The sequence below is a fragment of the Balaenoptera musculus genome, chromosome 15, assembly GCF_009873245.2.
Source record: "Balaenoptera musculus isolate JJ_BM4_2016_0621 chromosome 15, mBalMus1.pri.v3, whole genome shotgun sequence".
In the NCBI taxonomy this organism is placed as follows: Eukaryota; Metazoa; Chordata; class Mammalia; order Artiodactyla; family Balaenopteridae; genus Balaenoptera; species Balaenoptera musculus.
The window spans coordinates 83,220,704-83,241,723 of record NC_045799.1 but is presented as its reverse complement, the minus strand read 5'-3'; the positions used below and the strand labels follow the sequence as shown (position 1 = coordinate 83,241,723).

Genomic DNA, 21,020 nt, shown 5'->3' with positions numbered 1-21,020 from the left:
GGTTATTAAATTTAACACTGTTGACCCCTGTCCCCCTAAAATCATCTTGAGGCCCCCTTGTGGTACATGCCCCACACTTTGAAAAGCTGCTCTGCCGCAACCCTCCAAAAAACAGAAGTTCAGAGTTGCTAAGCTACTTAGCAGGATGGCAGCAAACCCAGGAGAGGCCAGGGCGTTGTTAACTTGTGTGTTGGGGTAAAAAGTGCGAGCTTTTAAACAAGCTCCCCGGGAAGATGCCTCGCTTCCTCCCAGGAGTCCTCAACTCCGGGGGTCAGCCCAAGAGAACAGCTTGAACCTGCCACCTGGAAATCAGCCTAATGAGAATTTCCTGGCTTGAGATTGCCCCACCCTAATGAAAGTCCTGTAATGGGACCCCGAGGCTCGCCTCAAATGTTCGGGCAATTCTGGGTGTAATTGGCTCAGGTGGTATCAAATAAGAGCCAGGAAAGTAGTGGCTGAGAAAGTGGAGAGGGGTAGGGAGAACTGGGGGGGTGGGGGAGAGAAAGGGAGGGGGAGGGGGGAGACAGGAGAATGGGTCAGAGCCGGCAAGTGTCTGAGAGCTTGTTTTTCTAAGAAAAAAAAAAATAGCTTGAAAATATGTCTGCCTGTCTCAACCAGCATAGCAAGTCTTAGCTTTAGGGCCACGGTAGCCTCGCACTTTTTCCTGTCTTGTACTGTTTGCTTTAACTTAAATCTCGCTTATGGCAATCTAACACCCAGTAGCAGAAAACACATAAGCAAGCATGACTTTCTGCTGGCTAAAATCTCTTCATAGGCATTTCAGACTCAGATAAATCGCTGAGAAAACCCTAGCCTGACGCCCAGTAAGACCAGAATTCTTCCTAAAAGCCTTCGGTCTCCAAATTACTTTCATCCCTCTACCTCTCAGAGGAAAAAAACCACACCCACACATCAGCAGATGATGAGAAAGGTGTCTTTATTGGATGATTTTTTTAAAAGGCATTTTTTGTCTGCTGAGGATCTTACGGGAGTCATCAGGGCATACCCACCACCAAAAGGTCACGGATGACTGTCTTATGACCTCACTAAAACAATGGGCAAATTGCAGAAGCATTTCGGGGGAAATGAATAAATAAATTAGGAGGAGGATGCGGGGTGTCCCAGTTCCTGGGGCTTTGGAGGCCTTCCAGCTGATTCTATCTCCATAGTCTGAGCCCTTTAAGAATGTACCATTTCCTGGAATTCTAGAACAGAAGAGGTGAGAACAGGGTCAGCGAGGATGGCTTGGTACTTTACAGACGTGCTATGGCCAATGAGAGTTCTGAAGAGGAAAGGGAACGAAGCAGATTGTCAGATGATGGGCATGGCCCCCTCCAAGGGCACAAAAGGAAGAAAAGGTGTCACTGCCCACCGGTCCTGACAGTCTGCAGCATTCCATCTTCCTGCCTAATCTAACAAACATTTTAGCTTTTCGATAGAGCCCCTTGTGTTAGAATTTGCCAACCCAGTTATTTCTCTCTGACGATAAGTGAATTCAGTATAGTGGCCCATCACAATCTGTGCTCACTCAACCTTTTGTCTGGTCAATTCAGGACAGAAATGGGAGGTTTTCTTTTTCTATTAAGTAGCTACGTATTGCATATTTAGGAAACATTTAATAGAGCGGGACTTTGAACCAACTTTTCTTTACTGAACCCTAACCTTACCCCCCAAATTTATATTACTAAAAGATAATAATAATAATAATAAGGTGTGGATGCTACAGACTGAAATTGAAAACTGGGGGTTTGCTTTATATTTATCGGTAAGCTTTGCTTATTTGGAAATCTTTCATGGTTAGGTTTAAATAAATCAACTTTCCCTTACCTAAGTTATTTTTCTGACCTATCTATACAAGGTGCATTAAGTCCCATGTAGTAAGTTATAGTGGTATCATTTTGAATAGATTTTTAAAATGAGGATCTAAAGTAGCAGTTTTACATTTTAACTAGTACCACCATAAGAACCACACATAAGTTCTCCTGAGTTGACATGCACAAAGTAGGTGAAAATTATGTAACCAACATGACAAAGTCAGATAAACATAATCCTACGGCCATGCAATTATGCTAAAATTTGAATATAAGGCTCTGCATACAGAAGACTGCATAAATGATGATTGATTTATTTGTTCTCTAATATTTCGGGCTACTGTCCAATAAAACGTATTTGTTTAAACCCTTGAAAGCTAAGAGGCTTTCCTACTCAAGTCAGTAGACTCTTTAGTATGAGACGTACTTGAGAATGTCAGTCCTTCCCTTATTCAGAGAGACTCACATCCCACTGGTGGAGATTCCTTACATTATTTTCAAGGTGCATCAGGGTGTCTTGCAAATAATTGGCCAGGAAAGTAGCTAGTACCCTGGTCAGGTGAAGAGTATTTTCTGGTTCATAGACAGTGACCAGTGGGAGCAGCTTCTATGGTACATCCCCAGGCATCACGCCAGAGTCTTGACACACATCATTTGCATCCTCATTTTAGTTCTGTTTTGCAGATGAGGAGACTGAGGCTCAGCAAGGTTAAGAAAGGGGGATTTTCACCCATATCTGTCTGATCTCATGGCCTAAGCTCCCTGCCCCGGATGCTGCCTGAGCTGAAGTCTCTTCTGCTGTGTACAGGTGTGCACATACCATCAGCCCCAATTTTCCCGTCTCCGTCATTATCTGCAGCCGTCATCAAGGACTTGGTCTCTGACTCAGTCAGTTCTCTAGCACCACTCTCAAACTTCTGGAGGAAAAACCTACAGGGTGATAGAGATTGGGGGACTGTTTTGAAAACCCACACACATTTCTATGCTTACCCCTTTCTCTTGAAGCAAACCGTCTGTTCCAACAGTTGCAATAATCAGTCAAGATCTTAGCAGGCAAAGGTTTCCTTCATTGTAGAGAATAACAGCGGGCATTTTGTTTTAAAACATCTTTCCAGAATTTTGTTAAGACCGTTTGCCCAAGAAAACCTCTAAGACTAATGAATCTTTGCACCCACGGTCTTCGGTGCCCATGTTTAGTGTTTTGCGTGGGTAGATATGTGGCCCACCGACTCATGTTCTTCCCTTTCACGAGAATCTGCTGAGTGTCCAGCATCAAGGCTGGACACTGAAGGATACCGAGGAGGCTGACCCCCACTACACCCCAGCCCCACCTAGCAATGTTGGGGTGCCGGATGGGCTTAGGACAAAGCTTACTTCAGCTCTTCTTCATCCAGGTACCCACTCTGGTCGTTGTCTATGAAACGAAAAACATCCTTCACCTGACTGGCTGACATCTTGGCGAGGCCCGATGTCTGGAAGAATTTTTGGGGTTCAAAAGTATCCGGGTCTGAAGAACAGAGAATGGGTTATTCTGATGCTCACTGGATTGCATTCTGTCTTTGGGCCAAAGTGCTGAAAACATAGGTTATTAAAAATACTACTTTTCATAATAGCATTGAGCTACAGGGACCAAGATTTTGAGGCAGCCAAGACTGGATGGCTTTGTGCTATCATCTCCTTTCCCCCTTCCCAGCTTTCCCTCTCCACTTGACTTTGTCCGTCTCCACTTCTCTCGCCTCCTCTCCTCTGTGCCTCCCCCTGCTCTTTTTACTGGCTGTGTATCCAAGATGCCAGCATCACTGGTCTAGTTGGTGGGAGAAATGCAATCATGGGATTCAAACAGGCTACATGGCATCCACCGATTCCTTTTTTTCACGTTTAGTAAGTTTCTTTCACCTTACGGAAATGTGATCGTATGTTCAGATCTCATATTTTTATCATTGTAGTTATCTAGTTAATAAGTTTTTCTCTGATCCCATGAATTTTCAGCAAAGTTCACATTTTAATTTTTGTAGCTTTTCGGGAGGTAGAGGTACGTGAGGGAAACCCACCCCTGCCTTGTTTCCGCTTTACCTTGGCACTCCTGCAGGGCTGCTGCAATGTCATCAGCACTAAGGACATCTGTGATGCTCATTTTCCACCTGTTCACACAGAATAAACAAGATGTGGTGAATGGCAAACAGAAACATGCACGTCTGGGGGGACTACACCCCCCCACCCCCAGGCCCACAGAAAATGCAAATTTGTTGAAAAATTTTAAAATGTGATAAGCATAGTGTTGTATTAAGAGCTGGGACAGAATATCCAAATAAAAACCAAATATCGAAAAGATCCCAGTCCCCTGTGTCTCAGTGCCCTCTCCTGAATGGAGTTAAAGATGAAATTTAAAAATACAACCTAAAGAGCAATTTGATTCTGTTTTCTTGTAAAAATTATAATTACATCATCGACCACTTACATAGGCATCTAGAAGTAAACCATTCAGAAGTAAACCATGCTACAAATGCAATAGCATTTTAACACACCAGCCAGAGAAATGCAGTGTTGCAAATTCCATTTAGGGAAGGATAGAGCTTGGGCTGCTTGCAGACCTTCTATGGAAGGGTTGCTATCTGTCCTGAAGGATGGGAATCAGAGACATCAAAAAACCCATTTACCAGAGATCAAAATCCATCCATGTGTCAACTCCATGGGAAAAGAGAATCTGAGCACAGCATGCACCAACCTAATATGAATGTGTGTAAGAAAGAAGAGTCTGGGGTCTGGTAGGTCCACCAGCTACTCACCGTTTTAGATTTTCCTCTAAGAAGAATCAGGGAAAAGAGTTGAAAGAGCCAAAAAAAAAAAAAAAAAAACAGATGCGGTTTTGCTGCCTTACTGACCTACCTTATATAGGATTGAAAAAGCGATAGTAAGAACCTCTCAGATTTCCTTTTCAAGGATCAGGTGGACGTAGCTCAGATGTCTTGCTTTACTAATTAAACCTCTTTTTTTTTTTCCTATTTATATCTCAAGGGAATGTGGGTGGGAACAGCCAATTTTCAAAAACAAACCTCAACAAGCCTTAACAAAGGTTTCAATTCTGCAAACCAACCCTGCTGGCAAAGTGTAAAGGCACCAGAGGCCTGGTAAAGAGGAGACAGTGGTTGAAGTGAGGTAAACACATCTGGGGGTCCTCTGTAAACTGAAAAGGGCCCCCCAGATGTTAGAAGCTGCTGCCAGAGGCAGGTCTGTGGTCAGCCTCTGAAACTGTGGACACGTGAGGCCGACCTCAGTCTAGGCCTGACAGACTCGAAGTCAGTGTCACATGGATACGAAGGACTTGTCCAGCCCAGGGGATGGCACTGGTTAGATGACTTTCCAAAAAAGTCTTGACTTTGGTTTTTCTCACCTATATCTTTTTTTTTATTATTAAAGTATAGTTGATTTACAATGTTGTGTTAATTTCTGCTGAACAGCAAAGTGATTCAGTTATACACATACATACATTCTTTTTTAAGATATTCTTTTCCATTATGGTTTATCATAGGATACTGAATCTAGTTCTCTGTGCCATACAGTAGGACCTTGTCAGTTATCCATTCTACGTATAAAAGCTCACATCTGCTCATCCCAGCCTCCCACTCCATCCCTCCCCCAACCTCCTCCCCCTTGGCAACCATAAGTCTGTTCTCTATGTCCGTGATCCTGTTTCTGTTTTGTAGATAGGTTCGTTTGTGTCATATTTTAGATTCCACGTATAAGTGATATCATATGGTATTTGTCTTTCTCTTTCTGACTTCACTTCGTATGATAATCTCTAGCTGCATCCATGTTGCTCTCAGCTGTATCTTAAATTGCACACACTAAAAAGGCAAAAAGGAGGAAAACAACCCACCATTCCCAACCCCATCGGTAAAATTTGCAGAAAATATATGAGGCCAGGACTTGGGACCTCATGATTTGTTTTTGTTTGTTTGTTATTTTTTTTTGTTTTACTTTTAGCAAACACTTATAGAGTCTCTATGTGGCCATCACTGTGCTAGACTCTTTTTAAAAACTGTGGTAAACAAACACATAACATAAAATTTACCATCTTACCCATTTTTAAGTATACACACCGTATAGTAGCGTTAACTACATGTTCATGGTTGGACAACAAATCTCTAGAACTTTTTCATCCGACAAAACCGATCTCTATACCCATTGAACAAGAAATCCCCATTTCCCCTCCCCGAGCCTCTGGCGACCACCATGCTACTTCCTGTCTCTAAGAGTTAGACTACTTTAGATGCCCCTTAGAAGTGGAATCATGCAGTATTTGTCTTTCTGTGACTGGTTTCTTTCACTTAGCAAAATGCCCTCAAGCTTCATCCATGTGGTAGCATATGACAGGATTTCCTTCTTTTTTTAAGGCTGAATTCAAGTTTTTTAAAAGTCAAAACTGATCCCATGTCGCAAACAGAATTATTCAGTGGTTTTTTAGAGAAGGGCCTCAGACTCTTCCCCGGGGGGTACAACCTGGATAGTCATCTTCAGTTTGCTCCCAGATATATTTCCCTACCCCCATCCCTGCTCTGTACTTTTGCTAGTGTCATCAATGGAAAGTTTCTCTCAGGAACAACTACAGCATTTTTTTTGCATTTTATAAGGTTTTTATCTTAATTCTTTTATTGAAATATAGTTGACTTACAATGTTGTGTTAGTTTCAGGTATACAGCAAAGTGATTTAGTTTTATATATATATATATATATATATATATTCAGATATATATATATTCTTTTTCAGATTCTTTTCCCTTATAGATTATTACAAAATATTGAGTATAGTTACCTGTGCTATACAGTAGGTCCTTGTTGGTTATCTATTTCATGTATAGTATTGTGTATATGTTAATCCCAAACGCCTAATCTATCCCTCCCCCCCTTTCCCCTTTGGTAACCATAAGTTTGTTTTCTATGTCCCTACAGCATTTCTTAAATTACCAAACCTCAGGTCAGCACCATTTCTGTCTTGCCCACATGATGTTGCCCCAATGCCTAGCACATGCCTGACCTAGTTAGGTACTCGGAAATTATTTGATGAATAGATATATAAAAACAGCAAAAAAGAACTTGAAGACAAGATTACCAGCCAGCATCCACTTGCCCAGCCTTTAAAAAAACAGTTTCTGAAAATAAGTCTCAAGAAATTAGGTTGCTGACATTAAGTTGCCATAGAAACTGGCTGAGTCCTTTCTTTCTGTGGAAAGGTTTACAACCGTCCACAGAGATAAAGACATTTTTAAAAATCTGCTCATTTAAATGAAAACAGTATATGGGTTAAACCAAGACACTTTAGATTTTCATGCTGTTTTTTTCTGATAGAAACTAAAGATAACAGAGACCCAGTAAACATGATGTCTGAATCAACAGTGTAACCAGGATTCTGACTTGAATTCCACCATGTGCAATCTGGGGGTCAAAATGTTGACTCACACAGAAGGACAAACAGTCTGTGATTTCACTAATATGAGGTCCCTGGAGGAGTCAAAATCATGGAGACAGAAAGCAGAAGGTGGGGACCGGGGGGGTGGGGGGTGGGGGAGGGGGAGTTAGTGTTTAATGGGGACAGAGATTCCGTTTGGGAGGATGAAAAAGGTCTGGAGATGGATGGTGGTGATGGTTGCATAACAGTGTGAGTGTACTTAAAGCCACAGAACTGTACACTTAAAATGGTTAAAATGGTAATGTTTATGTTATGAGTATTTTACTGCAATAAAAAATGTTGATTCAGTAATCTTCCTTATTTTGGCCACCAACTCACAGCTGCTCCAGGGAAAGAGCAGAAGGAAGCTTTAGAAGTAGAAGACCTTAACTTGAGCCCAGATCTGTCCTTTATTAGTTGTGTAACTCTGGGTCCCAGTTTCCTCTTGTGGGAAACAGGAGTAATGCAAGTGTCTGCTCCGTCAACTTCCCTGGGTTCTTTTGAGGATCAAGGGACCAAGTGCAGGTCTGCAAGTGTACAGAGAGGTCTCAGAGTCCCCTGTTGAATCCCACCCCTGTCCTGGGATTGCAAGAGTATTTCCTTTGTGTATGCATTCCACTCGATTGGTAGGGACTTCCCAGAGTGGAAGGAATGGATGCCTGGGTCGACTAGCAATGTCTGCAGTGGGGAAGCTGGCAGCAGGGAGCAGGGAACTTGGCGATTCTGGCCAGGCTGTGTATTTGGACTTTGCTACTGCCAAGGGCCCTGGACTCTGAGATCGCACTCCTGTCTCGGATATTTGATGCTGTCCCCAGTCACCTGTTTCAATCCAAATCCCTGGTGTGCCTCTTAATCCTGCGGACTTCCTCTACTCTGAGCCCACACACCTGCTGATGGTGTAGCTCTGCGATGTCGTCTTTCCAGCCACACTGGCCTGACCCATCTCCTGACCCACTGGCCTGTCCGAGATGTCATCACTGCCTATGCCCAACCCCAGCTGCCTTGCTGGTGACTAATTTCCTAGAAGTGTCTGAGGCTTTTTCAGTGTGTGTGATGCTATAGATAAAAGCACAGCTGACCTACTTCCATACTCTCTCAATGGATGTCACCTCCTAACATTTCTCAACTTCATCTTCTCTCCATGCCCCACTGTCACCACCCTAGTCCAAGCCACCGTCATCTCTTTGGGGAATAATTGCAGTGAACTCCTAACTGGCCAAGCTACATCCACTTGGGTTCCCCTTCCAACCTAACTGGGTAGACCTTTCTAAAAACCCACCTGTGTTAGTTTCCTGGGGCTGCTGTAACAGACTGAGTGGCTTAAAATCTGTTGTCTCAAGTTCTGGAGGCCAGAAGCCCAAATCAAGGTGACAGCAGAGCCGTGCTCCCTCTGAAAGGCTCTAAGGGAGGGTCTGTCCCTGCCTCTTCCAGCTTCTGGTTTTGCTGGCAGTCCTCAGCATTCCTTGGCTTGTAGCTGCATCACTACAATCTCTGCCTCTGTCATCACATGGCCATCTTCTCCCTTTGTGTCCTCTTCTTAGAGGGACACCAGTCATAATGGATTGTGTTCACCCTACTTTAGTATGACCTCATTTTAACTAATTACATCTGCAATGACCTTATTTCTAAATAAGGTCACATTTTGAGGGATGGGGATTAGGACTTCAGCATATCTTTTGGGGGAGAGGACACGATTCAACCTATAACTTCAAGCATATGGCTCCCCATCCCTCTCTCCCGCCTCTGCCGCCAAACCACAGGTCCTTCACTGGGTTCCACTTGTTCTTGGAATAAAGACAGAAGTCCTTCCCATGGCCTTGAAGGCCCTGCCTGATCTGTCCCCTGAGGACTTCTCCAGCCTCATCTCACACTGTCTCCCACTTCAGTCCCTCGAGTTACCTTTCCACCATCCATGGCCTCTTTGTACTGTTGACTCTGCCTGAAACACTCTTCTCCTTCTTCTCGCCATAGGTGTCTCATACACAGCCTTTCTATCTCTGCTCCAGCGTCACTTCTTCCAGGAAGCCTTCCTTGACTCCCAGACCAGGTCAGACCCCCCACTTCACAGGCGGTTGAACCACCATGCTTCTCTCTTATAGCAAAATCACAGCTGCACGGTCCCACTTGCTGTGATTGCTTGAATAGTGTCTCTCTGCCCACTGGCCAGTAAGATGCATGAGGGCAGGGGCAGGGGCTGTGTTTGTTCAACTCTGTTTCCCCACATGGACACAAACGAAGACCAACCAAATGAGAACACGCAAAGGCTATTTATTCAGAGCATCCTGAGGCAAGGGAGTCGATCACCATCACTTGTGTTTGGCAGAGCCCCGAAGGCAGGCAAAGGAGCAGGAAAGCTTTATTTTATTTTATTTTTTATAAATTTACTTATTTATTTATTTATTTTTGGCTGCGTTGGGTCTTTGTTGTTGCATGCGGGCTTTCTCTAGTTGCAGCGAGCAGGGGCTGCGGTTTGTTGCGGTGCGCGGGCTTCTCATTGCGGTGGCTTCTCTTGTTGTGGAGCATGGGTTCTAGGTGCGAGGGCTTCAGTAGTTGTGGCACGTGGGCTCAGTAGTTGTGGCTCTCAGGCTCTAGAGTGCAGGCTCAGTAGTTGTGGCACACGGGCTTAGTTGCTCCGCGGCATGTGGGATCTTCCTGGACCAGGGCTCAAACCCATGTCCCCTCCATTGGCAGGCGGATTCTTAACCACTGCACCACCAGGGAAGCTCAGGAAAGCTTTATAGTGGAAAAAAAGGAAGGCTCAGATATGCTCTGATAGGAGGCTGTCAGCCGGGGAAGCCGGAGGCAGGCTAGTAGAAGCTGGACATCCTATGTGAGTACGTCGGGGAGTGTATTTGGCTTTCTCTGATTGGTCCTAAGTTGGAAGCAGGAACAAAAATGAGGGGAGCTGTCAGTTATTAGTCAAGTCTCCATTGTTTTGGGCCGACTGTTACAGGGGTTAGTTTGGCTTCCTGGATTACTTGCTGGAGATAGTGTTCTGACTTCCTACAACTATGACTTATAGGCTGGTTTCCTGGCTGGTGGGTCAGAGTTCTGTTTTCACATGTGCTCTGACCATTGTCCATTTTTATATTCAGTCTCTCACCAGCACCTTCCTTGTCACATTGTAAATATTCAGTAAATACATTGGAGCGAATGGACTTGAGCAGGTCTCTTATCCTGAGCCTCAATTTCCCCCTTTTATAGTGGAGATAATAATACAACCTACTCCATCTATAGGTTGTTGACAGGTCATCCATGTGAAGCACCTGGCATTGGGCCAGGCACTCAGCGAATGAGGAATAAATGGTGGCCGTTGTTGTTGCCGTTATTGCTGTTTTAAAACAAAGACATTCCAGGCAAAACTCATCCAAAGCGCTAGAAAAGGAGAGAACAGTAACTGGGGGTGAAGAGATCCCGGAGAGTTGATAATATGTTGGTTTTTGATCTGGGTGCTGGTTACATGGGTGTGTTTACTTTATGGAAATGCATTGAGCACTTTTCTGTACCTGTGTTGTACTTCAATAGAAAGTTTACTTTTAAAAAGTGGTTGTGGCACTTTCCCGGTGGCGCAGTGGTTAAGAATCCGCCTGCCAATGCAAGGGACATGGGTTCGATCCCTGGTCCGGGAAGATGCCACATGCTGCAAGCAGCTAAGCCACGAGCACAACTACCGAGCCTGCGCTCTAGAGTGCACAAGCCACAACTACTGAGCCCACGCGCTGCAACTATTGAAGTCCGTGTGCTCTAGGGCATGTGTGCTGCAACTACTGAGCCTGCGTGCTGCAACTACTGAAGCCCATGCACCTAGAACCCATGCTCCGCAACAAGAGAAGCCACCACATTGAGAAGCCCGCGCAACGAAGAGGAGCTCCCGCTCGCCGCAACTAGAGAAAGCCCGCGCACAGCAACGAAGACCCAATGCAGCCAAAAAAAAAAAAAAGTGGTTGTTACTCCCCCAAGGTTGAGCAGAGAAGGACGGAGGGTCCTGCCCTGTGACTTTGGCCTTGAGGTGTGGTGGGTGGAGGAGGTGGGATCAGGCGTGGCCGGCTGCAGCCTCTCTCTGTCCTCTGGGCTGAATGATCATGGGGTTGTGTGGACTTCCACCAGAGGAGACCCAGATGCTGAGCCGGGGTGCTTCCTATGTTCATAGCAGGGCTGTGATGAGAGATGCTTAACCAGAACCAGGCTGTACCCTCTGAACGAGGAAAATTACCTCAGAGCTCAGAAAGAGAAGTCATTCTGGCCCTAAAGGGGATCAGAATATGCTGCCCAAAAATATGCCACTTGGACCACTTTGGGCTGAAGCCAATTGAGAAACAACAAATGCAAGAAGAGTTCTCTTCTCTGCCCTTATCTGCCTAAAGCAGGTTATAAATTTCCTGCAAGAAAAGTGCTTTTCCTGTACCAGGAAAGGGAGAGCAACTCATCACTGGCGGTAGAGAGTTGACACCGGGATGAGTCTGCATAAACAGTCCTTTCTAAAAGAACCCTTATCTTCCGTTAGTTCCCCACATATTTCCTAGTCACTTCCCCATGATCTGTCACCCCCAGAAGCCCAAACCCCCGTTCCTTTGTCTAGTCACTTCTCCAGAATTTATCATCCTTTGTTAAAATGGTATGTAAGCCCCCAAGTTTAATTGCTTCTTTTTTTTTTTTAAACATCCTTATTAGAGTATAATTGCTTTACAATGGTGTGTCAGTTTCTGCTTTATAACAAAGTGAATCAGTTATACATATACATATGTCCCCATATCTCTTCCCTCTTGCATCTCCCTCCCTCCCACCCTCCCTATCCCACCCCTCTAGGTGGTCACAAAGCACCGAGCTGATCTCTCTGTGCTATGCGGCTGCTTCCCACTAGCTATCTATTTTACGTTTGGTAGTGTATATATGTCCATGCCACTCTCTCACTTTGTCCCAGCTTACCCTTCGCCCTCGCCGTATCCTCAAGTCCATTCTCTAGTAGGTCTGCATCTTCTTTCCTCTGAACTCCCATGCAGGTAAAATAAAATTGTACCTTTTCTCCTGTTAACCTGTCTTTTGTCAGTTTAATTCACAGGCTCCATGAACTGAACCTAAGAGATTGGAGGAAAAGTTTTTTTCCTCCCTGACTGCTGCCTTCATCTCATCACTCTTATTTTTTTTTCTTGAGAGCACTTACCATGGTCTGAAATTATCTGGTTTACTTCTTTGTTTGCTTGGAATCTGCTGAAAAGTAGGGACTGTATGTATGTCCTGTTCACCCTCAATCCTCAGGGCCTGGTACTTACTAGCACCAGGGGCCCCCACAGTGGAGAACAGAGGGCCTGGCCTCATCTGGGAGACGTGAGTAGTTGTAAGGTGGATCAGGTGGGAGTCTGAAGTCTTACTTAAACAGTGGCCAGTGTGGTTAAAAACATCCCTCATGCTTTGTCATTCCCCATCTAGTCTAAAGGAGTCTCCAATGTCTTGCAGGACAGTGGCAAATTTGAGGACATTAAGAGCTGAGATTCTTAAATGTTGGTGATTAAATTCCAAGGCCCATGGGAAAGCAACTCCTGAGTGACAAGTTAGAAAACCTGAAAAAATCTGAATTTCAACATCTAGCTGATGCCTCTGTACAGTGACATGGGTGGAAATCTAGAGTTACCCACCTGTTCCCCTGGATAATTCACTTCAGACCCAGGGTCATGTGTGGGCTGGACCTGTTTCCTTAGGGGGAATTTCTTTTTTTAAAATTGAAGTGGAGTTGATTTACAATATTGTGTTAATTTCTGCTGTACAGCAAAGTAATTCAGTTATACATACATATATTCTTTTTCTAAAATATTCTTTTCCATTATGGTTTATCATAGGATATTGATTATAGTTCTCTGTGTTATACAGTAGGATCTTGTTTTTTTTCCATCCTGTATATAATAGGTTACATCTGCTAACCCCCACCTCCCAGTCCTCCCCTCCCCCACCCCCCTCCCCCTTGGCAACCACCAGTCTGTTCTCTATGTCCATGAGTCTGTTTCTGTTTGGTAGATAGGTTCATCTGTGTCATATTTTAGATTCCACATATAAGTGATATCATATGGTATTTGTCTTTCTCTTTCAGACTTACTTCACTTAGTAAGATAATCTCTAGTTGCATCCATGTTGCTGCAAATGGCATTATTTCGTTCTTTTTTATGACTGAGTAGTATTCCATTGTGTATATGTACTTAGGGGGAATTTCTAAGGGCAAGACAGGATACAGTACTTTAAGATATGATAACGTTAGGATCGCTTGACTTAGCATAACATGTATCTGGACTACACTTAGGATAGTAAGCACTCATATGATACCTGGCTAGGCTGGGGCACTTTCAGTAAATGAATGGACAAGCCAGCAGCCTGGCTTACATGCACTGTGTGTGTGTGTGTGTGTGTGTGTGTGTGTGTGTGTGAAGGTTAAATACAGGAAGAGAAGAAGAAGAAGGGGAGGAGCAGGGAGAATGGAGAAGAGAGAAGAGAAGGAAACACGGGCCCTCCTGTCACTCGAGCCTGGGGGGACTTGTAACTAAACATCCACTCGCCCGGCTAACACTTCTCAGATCCCAGGAAAATGCTTCTTCACATCTCTTGCTCTGTGTCCTCAAAACAAAAGACAACTGTGTCTAAAGATGTGGAGGCTGTGCCTCTCCGATCCCAGAGACAGGGGATGAGGGAAGATTTGAGTGGCGGGAACCTTAGGAAACAAACAAACAAAAAGACAAAATTAAGTCATCAAATCCTTTTTCTCAGATACAGTGAATATGATAGATTCTCATATAACAAAGTATTGTTTCCTGGTAGTGCTAAATGTCTGTTTTTTTCCTTTTCTTGGTGTTTTAATTTGTATTATAGTTATAGTTAATTTGTATGGACTAGTTCCAGAGGTATTCACAGAGTAGCTTGTTAGTTACAACAATTGCACATGGTGACTAGGAAAATTTGCAATATTAAACAACTCATGTTATTTTTTTTTTAAATGGCAGCTGCTATTCTTCTCGTCATTCTTTTTTTTTTTTTAATTAATTAATTAATTTATTTATTTATGTCTGTGTTGGGTCTTCGTTTCTGTGCGAGGGCTTTCTCTAGTTGTGGCAAGCGGGGGCCACTCTTCATCGCGGTGCGCGGGCCTCTCACTATCGCGGCCTCTCTTGTTGCGGAGCACAGGCTCCAGACGCGCAGGCTCAGTAATTGTGGCTCACGGGCCCAGTTGCTCCGTGGCATGTGGGATCTTCCCAGACCAGGGCTCGAACCCGTGTCCCCTGCATTAGCAGGCAGATTCTCAACCACTGCGCCACCAGGGAAGCCCTCATGTTATTTTTGATTTGTGTACATATAGGTCTAGATGTTGCATGAGAGAAGTGGTATATCAATTTTTTATTTGGCAACTAGTTAGACATTGAATATTAGAATTGTGAACTGTCATGTTTAGAAAAATTTAGCAAGGTTTAATGAAATTCAGTGAGTATTTTAAAACATTAAAAACTTTCATTTTATTTAAATCATTTTGATTAAAAATTTTGGTTTTCCTTACCTATAATTCATAGTTTACCTTTTATTTGTAATAGCTGACTTTGAATGCTTTAGAAGAAAACAAGTTTGTGAAAACATACAAAAATAATTTTGATTTTTAAATTTTTTACCTTTAATATGCATTTTTGATGAAAATATATTCAAGTGTCATAGTTTGAATACAGTTGCATTTTATTATTTATTCTTTATTTATGTTTGGCTGTGTTGGGTCTTCATTGCCGCGTGTGGGCTTTCTCTAGTTGTGGCGAGCGTGAGCTACTCTTCATTGTGGTGTGCAGGCTTCTCATTGCAGTGGCCTCTCTTGTTGCGGAGCACAGGCTCTAGGCGTGTGGGCTTTACCAGTTGTGGCACGAGGGCTCAGTAGTTGTGGCTCGCAGGCTCTAGAGTGCAGGCTCAGTAGTTGTGGCACATGGGCTTAGTTGCTCCACAACATGTGGGATCTTCCTGGACCAGGGCTCGAACCTGTGTCCCCTGCATTGGCAGGCGGATTCTTAACCACTGCACCACCAGGAAAGTCCCTACAGTTGCATTTTATTTTTCAGTCCTTGAGCTCATTATTGACAGTAGAACATTAATTATGTGAAAATTTTATGATATCATTACATAGTTTTTGCTAAAAAGAAGGGAAGAAAAACAAATTCTACAAATTTAAAATATAATAATTTATGAATTTTGTACATCATTGTTTTTTGTTTTTGTTTTTGGTCACAGCACATGACATGTGGGATCTTAGTTTCCCGACCAGGGATCGAACCCGTGCCCCCTGCAGTGAAAGTGTGGCATCCTAACCACTGGACTGCCAGGCAATTCCCCTAACTGGATGAGTTTTTTTTGTTTTCGTCATTGTTTTATTATTCATCCAAACATTGTTGACTCGGCAATACTGACATATAAAATAATAAAAGCTAGTCATTTTTTATATTTTGCCTATTTTGTTCATGCAAAAAGCCGTACACAGCCTATCCACTTAAAATGTGTGTGAAGCACTTGTGTATCTCATGTCTCAGAACATTCCTGAAAGACAGGTATTGATGCTTCCTTATAGATGAGGAAGCTAAGCTAAATTCCAGAGAATGTGCCAGTCCTCAGCTTCCTACTGAAATCTTCCTGGTTCCCTGCTCTTTCTACAGTGCCTGGACTAACTGCTTAGTTTTGTAAGACACAGAGAGCAGAGTCCCAGTGAGATGATCGTTATTAGGAAGGGCCCGCCCTGGCCCCAGTCAATGGAGAGGCTGCTATGAGAATGTATAAAGAATTCTGCAGATGTCAATCGCCTCTGCCAAAAATGTTAGAAAAAAACAAAGAAGCCGTAGCTGTGGTTCAGTTGCTCTGAGAAGGCATTTGTCAAGGTCGGAGGACAGCACGGTGTACTCTAACGCTTCTTTGCATCGCTTGTAATTCACACATGTGGTGCGTGGGCCTCTGTGCTGTCACCCTGGGCCAGCAAATGCCAGGGCCGGGAGCGAGGGCAAGAATATGTGGAGAGGGAAGGATGGATCAGCTGTGTCGAATGCTTCTGCGGGGTTCAGATGAGGCCTGAGAATGTCCATGAGGCTTAGCATGTGGGGACGATGAATGTGCGTGTTTTGGGGCAATGCAGGTGGGAGCTGCTAGGTGGGAGGAGGCGGGAGGTGAACAGGTGGGAGGGAAACCGAGGTGGGCAGCAGGAGGGGATGCAGAGCTGCAGGAAATCTTTTCAGATGTCAGCTGCCAATGGCTTTGCAGAAAGTTTGGGTTCAGGAGAGGGTCTGAGAGGGCCGAGCACCCCACTTGTGAGAACATTGATGCATCCTGGGTTTTAGTTCTTCTTCTCTCTCAGGTCTTCCTCCAGCTTTCTGTTAGGCCTGTATTCTGAGTGTTTGGAATGTTGGACCCATTGCTCCAGGCTTCAGTAATGGTCCAGCTGGCATTCTGGGTGTCCTTAGATCCCTTATGGGCATCAGGGCCCCCCATACTCCCTCCCTTAGCCTCCTCACTGGCTCTCAGAGGACAGCATAAGCCACAGCATTTTTTACCCAAATGTTGCAGGAGAGGACAATTCCTTCTCTCCGCCTTCCCTTCTAACGTCTTAAAATCATCCCAGAGATGACAGCACTTATGTCTTTTTTTTCCTCTTTGAGATTTACTTTAATGACTCAGTGGAATTGATGGCAAACATCTATTAATTCATTTGCACATAAGCCTTTGCCTGGCTCTGTCTTTGCGGGCTTTGAGAAGCATTGTAGGAAGAAAAGGCTGACATTGAGATGTGGGCCAAGCTTTCCAATCCACCAGCACCTTCTGAGTTCATGGGCTGCACTCCCCTCTTGAACAGCCTGCGTTTACTGCCATGGATCCTCTACTGTCTAGGAAACCCTCCGTTCTCCTGTGTTTCTCCTTAACTCTCACATCCCTACCCCACTCACAACACTTCTGACACCAGATGTGTGTGTCTGGGTTTCCCCACGACGAGCAATTCTCTGCGACACCAGCTGGGTGTCCTACAGTTTAACTCAATTCTGACACTATCCACCTGGAGTCTAGGCCGTCACCTGTGCTTCTGACTGATCAGCTGTAAATCAGAGGTTCCCACGACCCCCTCCTTGGGTTGGATTAATTTGCTAGAGCAGCTCACAAAACTCGGGAAAACAGGTTACTTACTGTTTACCAGTTTATTGTAACTGGATATGATCAAAGATACAGATGAACATCCAGAGGGGAGAGATGCGTAGGGCAAGGTAGGAGGGAAGGGGCACAGAGCTTCCGTGCCCCCTCCAGGCAAGCCACTCTCCCGGCATCTTCACATGTTCACCACGTGAAGCTCGCTGAACTCCGTACTCCGGGGATTCTTATGGAGGCTTCCTCACATAGGCATGATCAACTATTAACTCCGTTTCCAGCTCCTCTCCCCTCTCTGGGGGATGCAGGGTGGGGCTGAAACTCCGAGCTTCTAATCATGGCTTGGTCTTTCTGGTGACCAGCCGCCATCCAGGAGCCCACCAAGAGTCACCTCATTAGAACAAGAGACTCCTATCACCCCCGAAATTCCAAGGCACTTAGGAGCTGGTGTCAGGAACCAGAGTTAAAGACCAAGTATTGGCACAAAAGATACTCCCAGTGCTCTTATCACTTAAGAAATGCCAAGGGTCCAGGAGCTGTGTGCCCGGAGCTGGGGGCAGAGACCAGTATAGATATTTTCTATTATCTCACGTACACGGTGAGATCTCTGGCGCTCTGTGATGTACATGATCGTTTTATATTTATTATTTCTACACCAGTAATATTTAATTAATTAGCCAACCAGTTAATTAATAACTTTTATTACTCATGCCAGGCATGTAATAGGTACTCCATAAAAATTTATTGCATATAAGACAGACTGTGTACCAATATTTTGATAAGCTATATTATAAGTTCTGTGATGTCTTTTTTCTGGGATTTCTTTTCTTCCTTAATACAGGTAACTTATAAGGAATCTATATAGTTTGCATTTGAATGACTTGAATATCCTTTAGTTCCACTTTGATTTGACACAAAGAAGCACTAGTAGATCTCGAGTATCACCTGTGTTAGAAGCCTCCTGTCTGTAAGAGGAAACCCAATATCAAGAATTTGAAACAAATTAACTTCTGTGGAAGGAATGTAAAGAAAACGTTGGGTAGCTTGGCTAGAGCATTATCAGAGCAGCGTGTTGAATTGTAATGAAAATTTTTGATGTGCTGTTTCAATTTTCAGTAGCAAATCAATGTGTGTATAGAGGATCTTATTAAAAAGTTTATTGCGTAAATGATAAGAAAAGTGACGTTCTAAGAGCTTGGGCGAATTCCCCAAGGTCAGACAGCTGGAAAAGTCAGAGCGAGGGCGAGCTCCTACCTCTTCTGATTGTGTATCTGTTCAAGATCACGCCTAGATAAGAACATGAGGGGCCCCTGAGGCTTTAGAACAATCTCCTAGATTTGGACCTGGCGCTGATGTCTGTGGTCTCCAGAACTTCTGGATGACAGTGCCCCCTTCCTTGAAGTTTCTCTTACTAGATGGTTTTCCCGGGTCTGATTCTCAGGGGATATCTGTCCAATTCAAGGAGCTCCCCCCCCCCCCCCCACCATAACACCTGTATGTTAGGGAAGAGCAGGCAGATATGAAGAGGGTGCCCTGGAGTGAGAGCTGCGGCCTCTCTCGTTATGTTGGGTTTCGTTGCTATTTCTCCTTAATTAACTCACTTAGTCTCCATTAAGTGTTACCTGCAGCCCATCGGTAAGTTGAGATGGAGATGCTCACATTTCTCGTTCATGAAAGAATCAGCCTTCTAAAGCATTTTGTTTCTTCTCTCCTCTAACATTTCATATGTGCCTGAGCAGTTTGGGGCTCTCCTAATATTTTTTGTCCTTGGTCAAAAATGGATACATTTATCAAATACATCACAGAGTTGGTCAGATAGCAAAAACTTCAAGGATAGGTTTTTACTGAAAAATACTCAGAAACTTCTTGGCAAGAAGTCTTTGAACGTGGGGACAGCCCCACTGCTGACACGGGCTGTGTTGTAGCAGGTGGTGGTGGTTGTTGTTGTTTTTTATTGGATGGGAGGGAGGACGTGCCTTGGGAATCCCGACTTCAGTGGAGGAAGCTGGAGTGGAAAAGCTGGGTCATATAGTAGTTTTAAGACACTGTCAACCCGTTTTCCAAAGAATTTTAAATTCAGGAGAGAAAACATGTTGAAAAGTAACCTAAGAGCCCAAGAGATCTTATCGGCACTTGGGTAACACACCTGTTCACACAGAGAAAGCAACTCCAGCAGTGAAGAGAGTTCCAGTCCCTTCCATGTCCTCACCAACACTTGGTATGGCAGGCCTTTTTTTAAATTAGGACATTTTCATTGATTTGTAAGTGGGATTCTCCTAATGACTGTGATGTTCAGCATCTTTCCATGTGCCTATGCTATGAACCGAGTGTATCTCTCCAAAATTCAAAGGTTGAAACCTAATCCCAAGTATGAGGATATTAGGAGATGAGTCCTTTGGGAGGTGATTAGGTCATGAGGGTGGTGCCCTCATGAGTGAGATTAGCGCCCCTCTAAAACAGACCCGCAGGCATCTCCCTTGCCCCCTTCTGCCATGTGAGGACACAGCTGGGAGGCACTGGCTGTGAATCAGGAAGAGGGTTCTCACCAGACACCAGATCTGTCAGTGCCTTGATCTTGGACTTCCCAGCCTCCAGAACTGTGAGGAATAAATTTCTGTTGTTTAAGCCACTCAGTCTGTCGTATTCTGTTATAGGAGCCTAAATGAAGTAAGACATCCATATTGAGAATTACAAGCATACCTCGTTATATTGTGTTTCACAGATATTGCATTTTTTACAAATTGAAGGTTTGTGGCAATCCGGCATCAAGTAAGTCTATTAGTGCTATTTTTCCAACAGCATTTGCTCACATCATGTCTCTGTGTCACATTTTGGTAATTTTTGCAATTTCCAAACTTTTTCATTATTATTATATTTGTTTTAGTGATCTGTGATCTTTTTTTTTCTATTTTTAAATTTATTTATTTATTTATTTTTGGCTGCATTGGGTCTTCTTTGCTGCGCACAGGCTTTCTCTAGTTGCGGCGAGCGGGGGCTACTCTTTGTTGTGGTGCGAGGGCTTCTCATTGCAGTGGCTTCTCTTGTTGTGGAGCACGGGCTCTAGGCGTGCGGGCTTCAGTAGTTGTGGCACACGGGCTCAGTAGTTGTGGCGCACAGGCTTAGTTGCTCCGTGGCATGTGGGATCTTCCCTGACCAGGGCTGGAACCCATGTCCCCTGCCTTGGCAGGCGGATTCTTAACCACTGTGCCACCAAGGAAGTCCCTGATCTGTGATCTTTGATGTCACTACTATTATGACTTGCTGAAGGCTCAGATAATGGTTAGCATTTTTTAGCAATGAAGTATCTTAAAAATTAAGGTATGTACATTTTTTTTTAGACATAATGCTATTGCCCACGTAATAGACTATGGTATAGTGTAAACATAACTTTTATATGCACTGGAAAACCAAAAAGTTATTGTGACCCACTTTATTGCAAGATTCGCTTTATTGGAGTGGTCTGGAACTAAACTTGAAATGTCTCAGAGTCTGCCTGTAGTTTTAAAGATAGGATCAATAACAGCATATTTGTACACCAATGAGAAAGATTTATTAGGCAGTGAAAAATCAGTGACTGAGGGGAGAGTGATTGGAGTGATGTCCTTGAGTGTGATGGGGTCCTGTGTCCACATGGA

At 44.1% G+C, this 21,020-nt stretch overlaps 1 protein-coding gene across 1 annotated transcript; it reads right to left on the bottom strand.

Annotated features, from left to right (window-relative positions):
• Positions 1-1,179: 1,179 nt before the first annotated feature.
• Positions 1,180-4,026, bottom strand: OCM2 (oncomodulin 2). The gene is made up of 4 exons (XM_036826666.1): positions 3,885-4,026; positions 3,186-3,318; positions 2,632-2,741; positions 1,180-1,205 (listed from the first exon to the last, which is right to left on the bottom strand). Exons 1-4 carry the CDS (start codon positions 3,943-3,945, stop codon positions 1,180-1,182), a joined length of 330 nt encoding a protein of 109 aa, XP_036682561.1. The 5' UTR covers positions 3,946-4,026.
• Between the last annotated feature and the right edge of the window lie 16,994 nt (positions 4,027-21,020).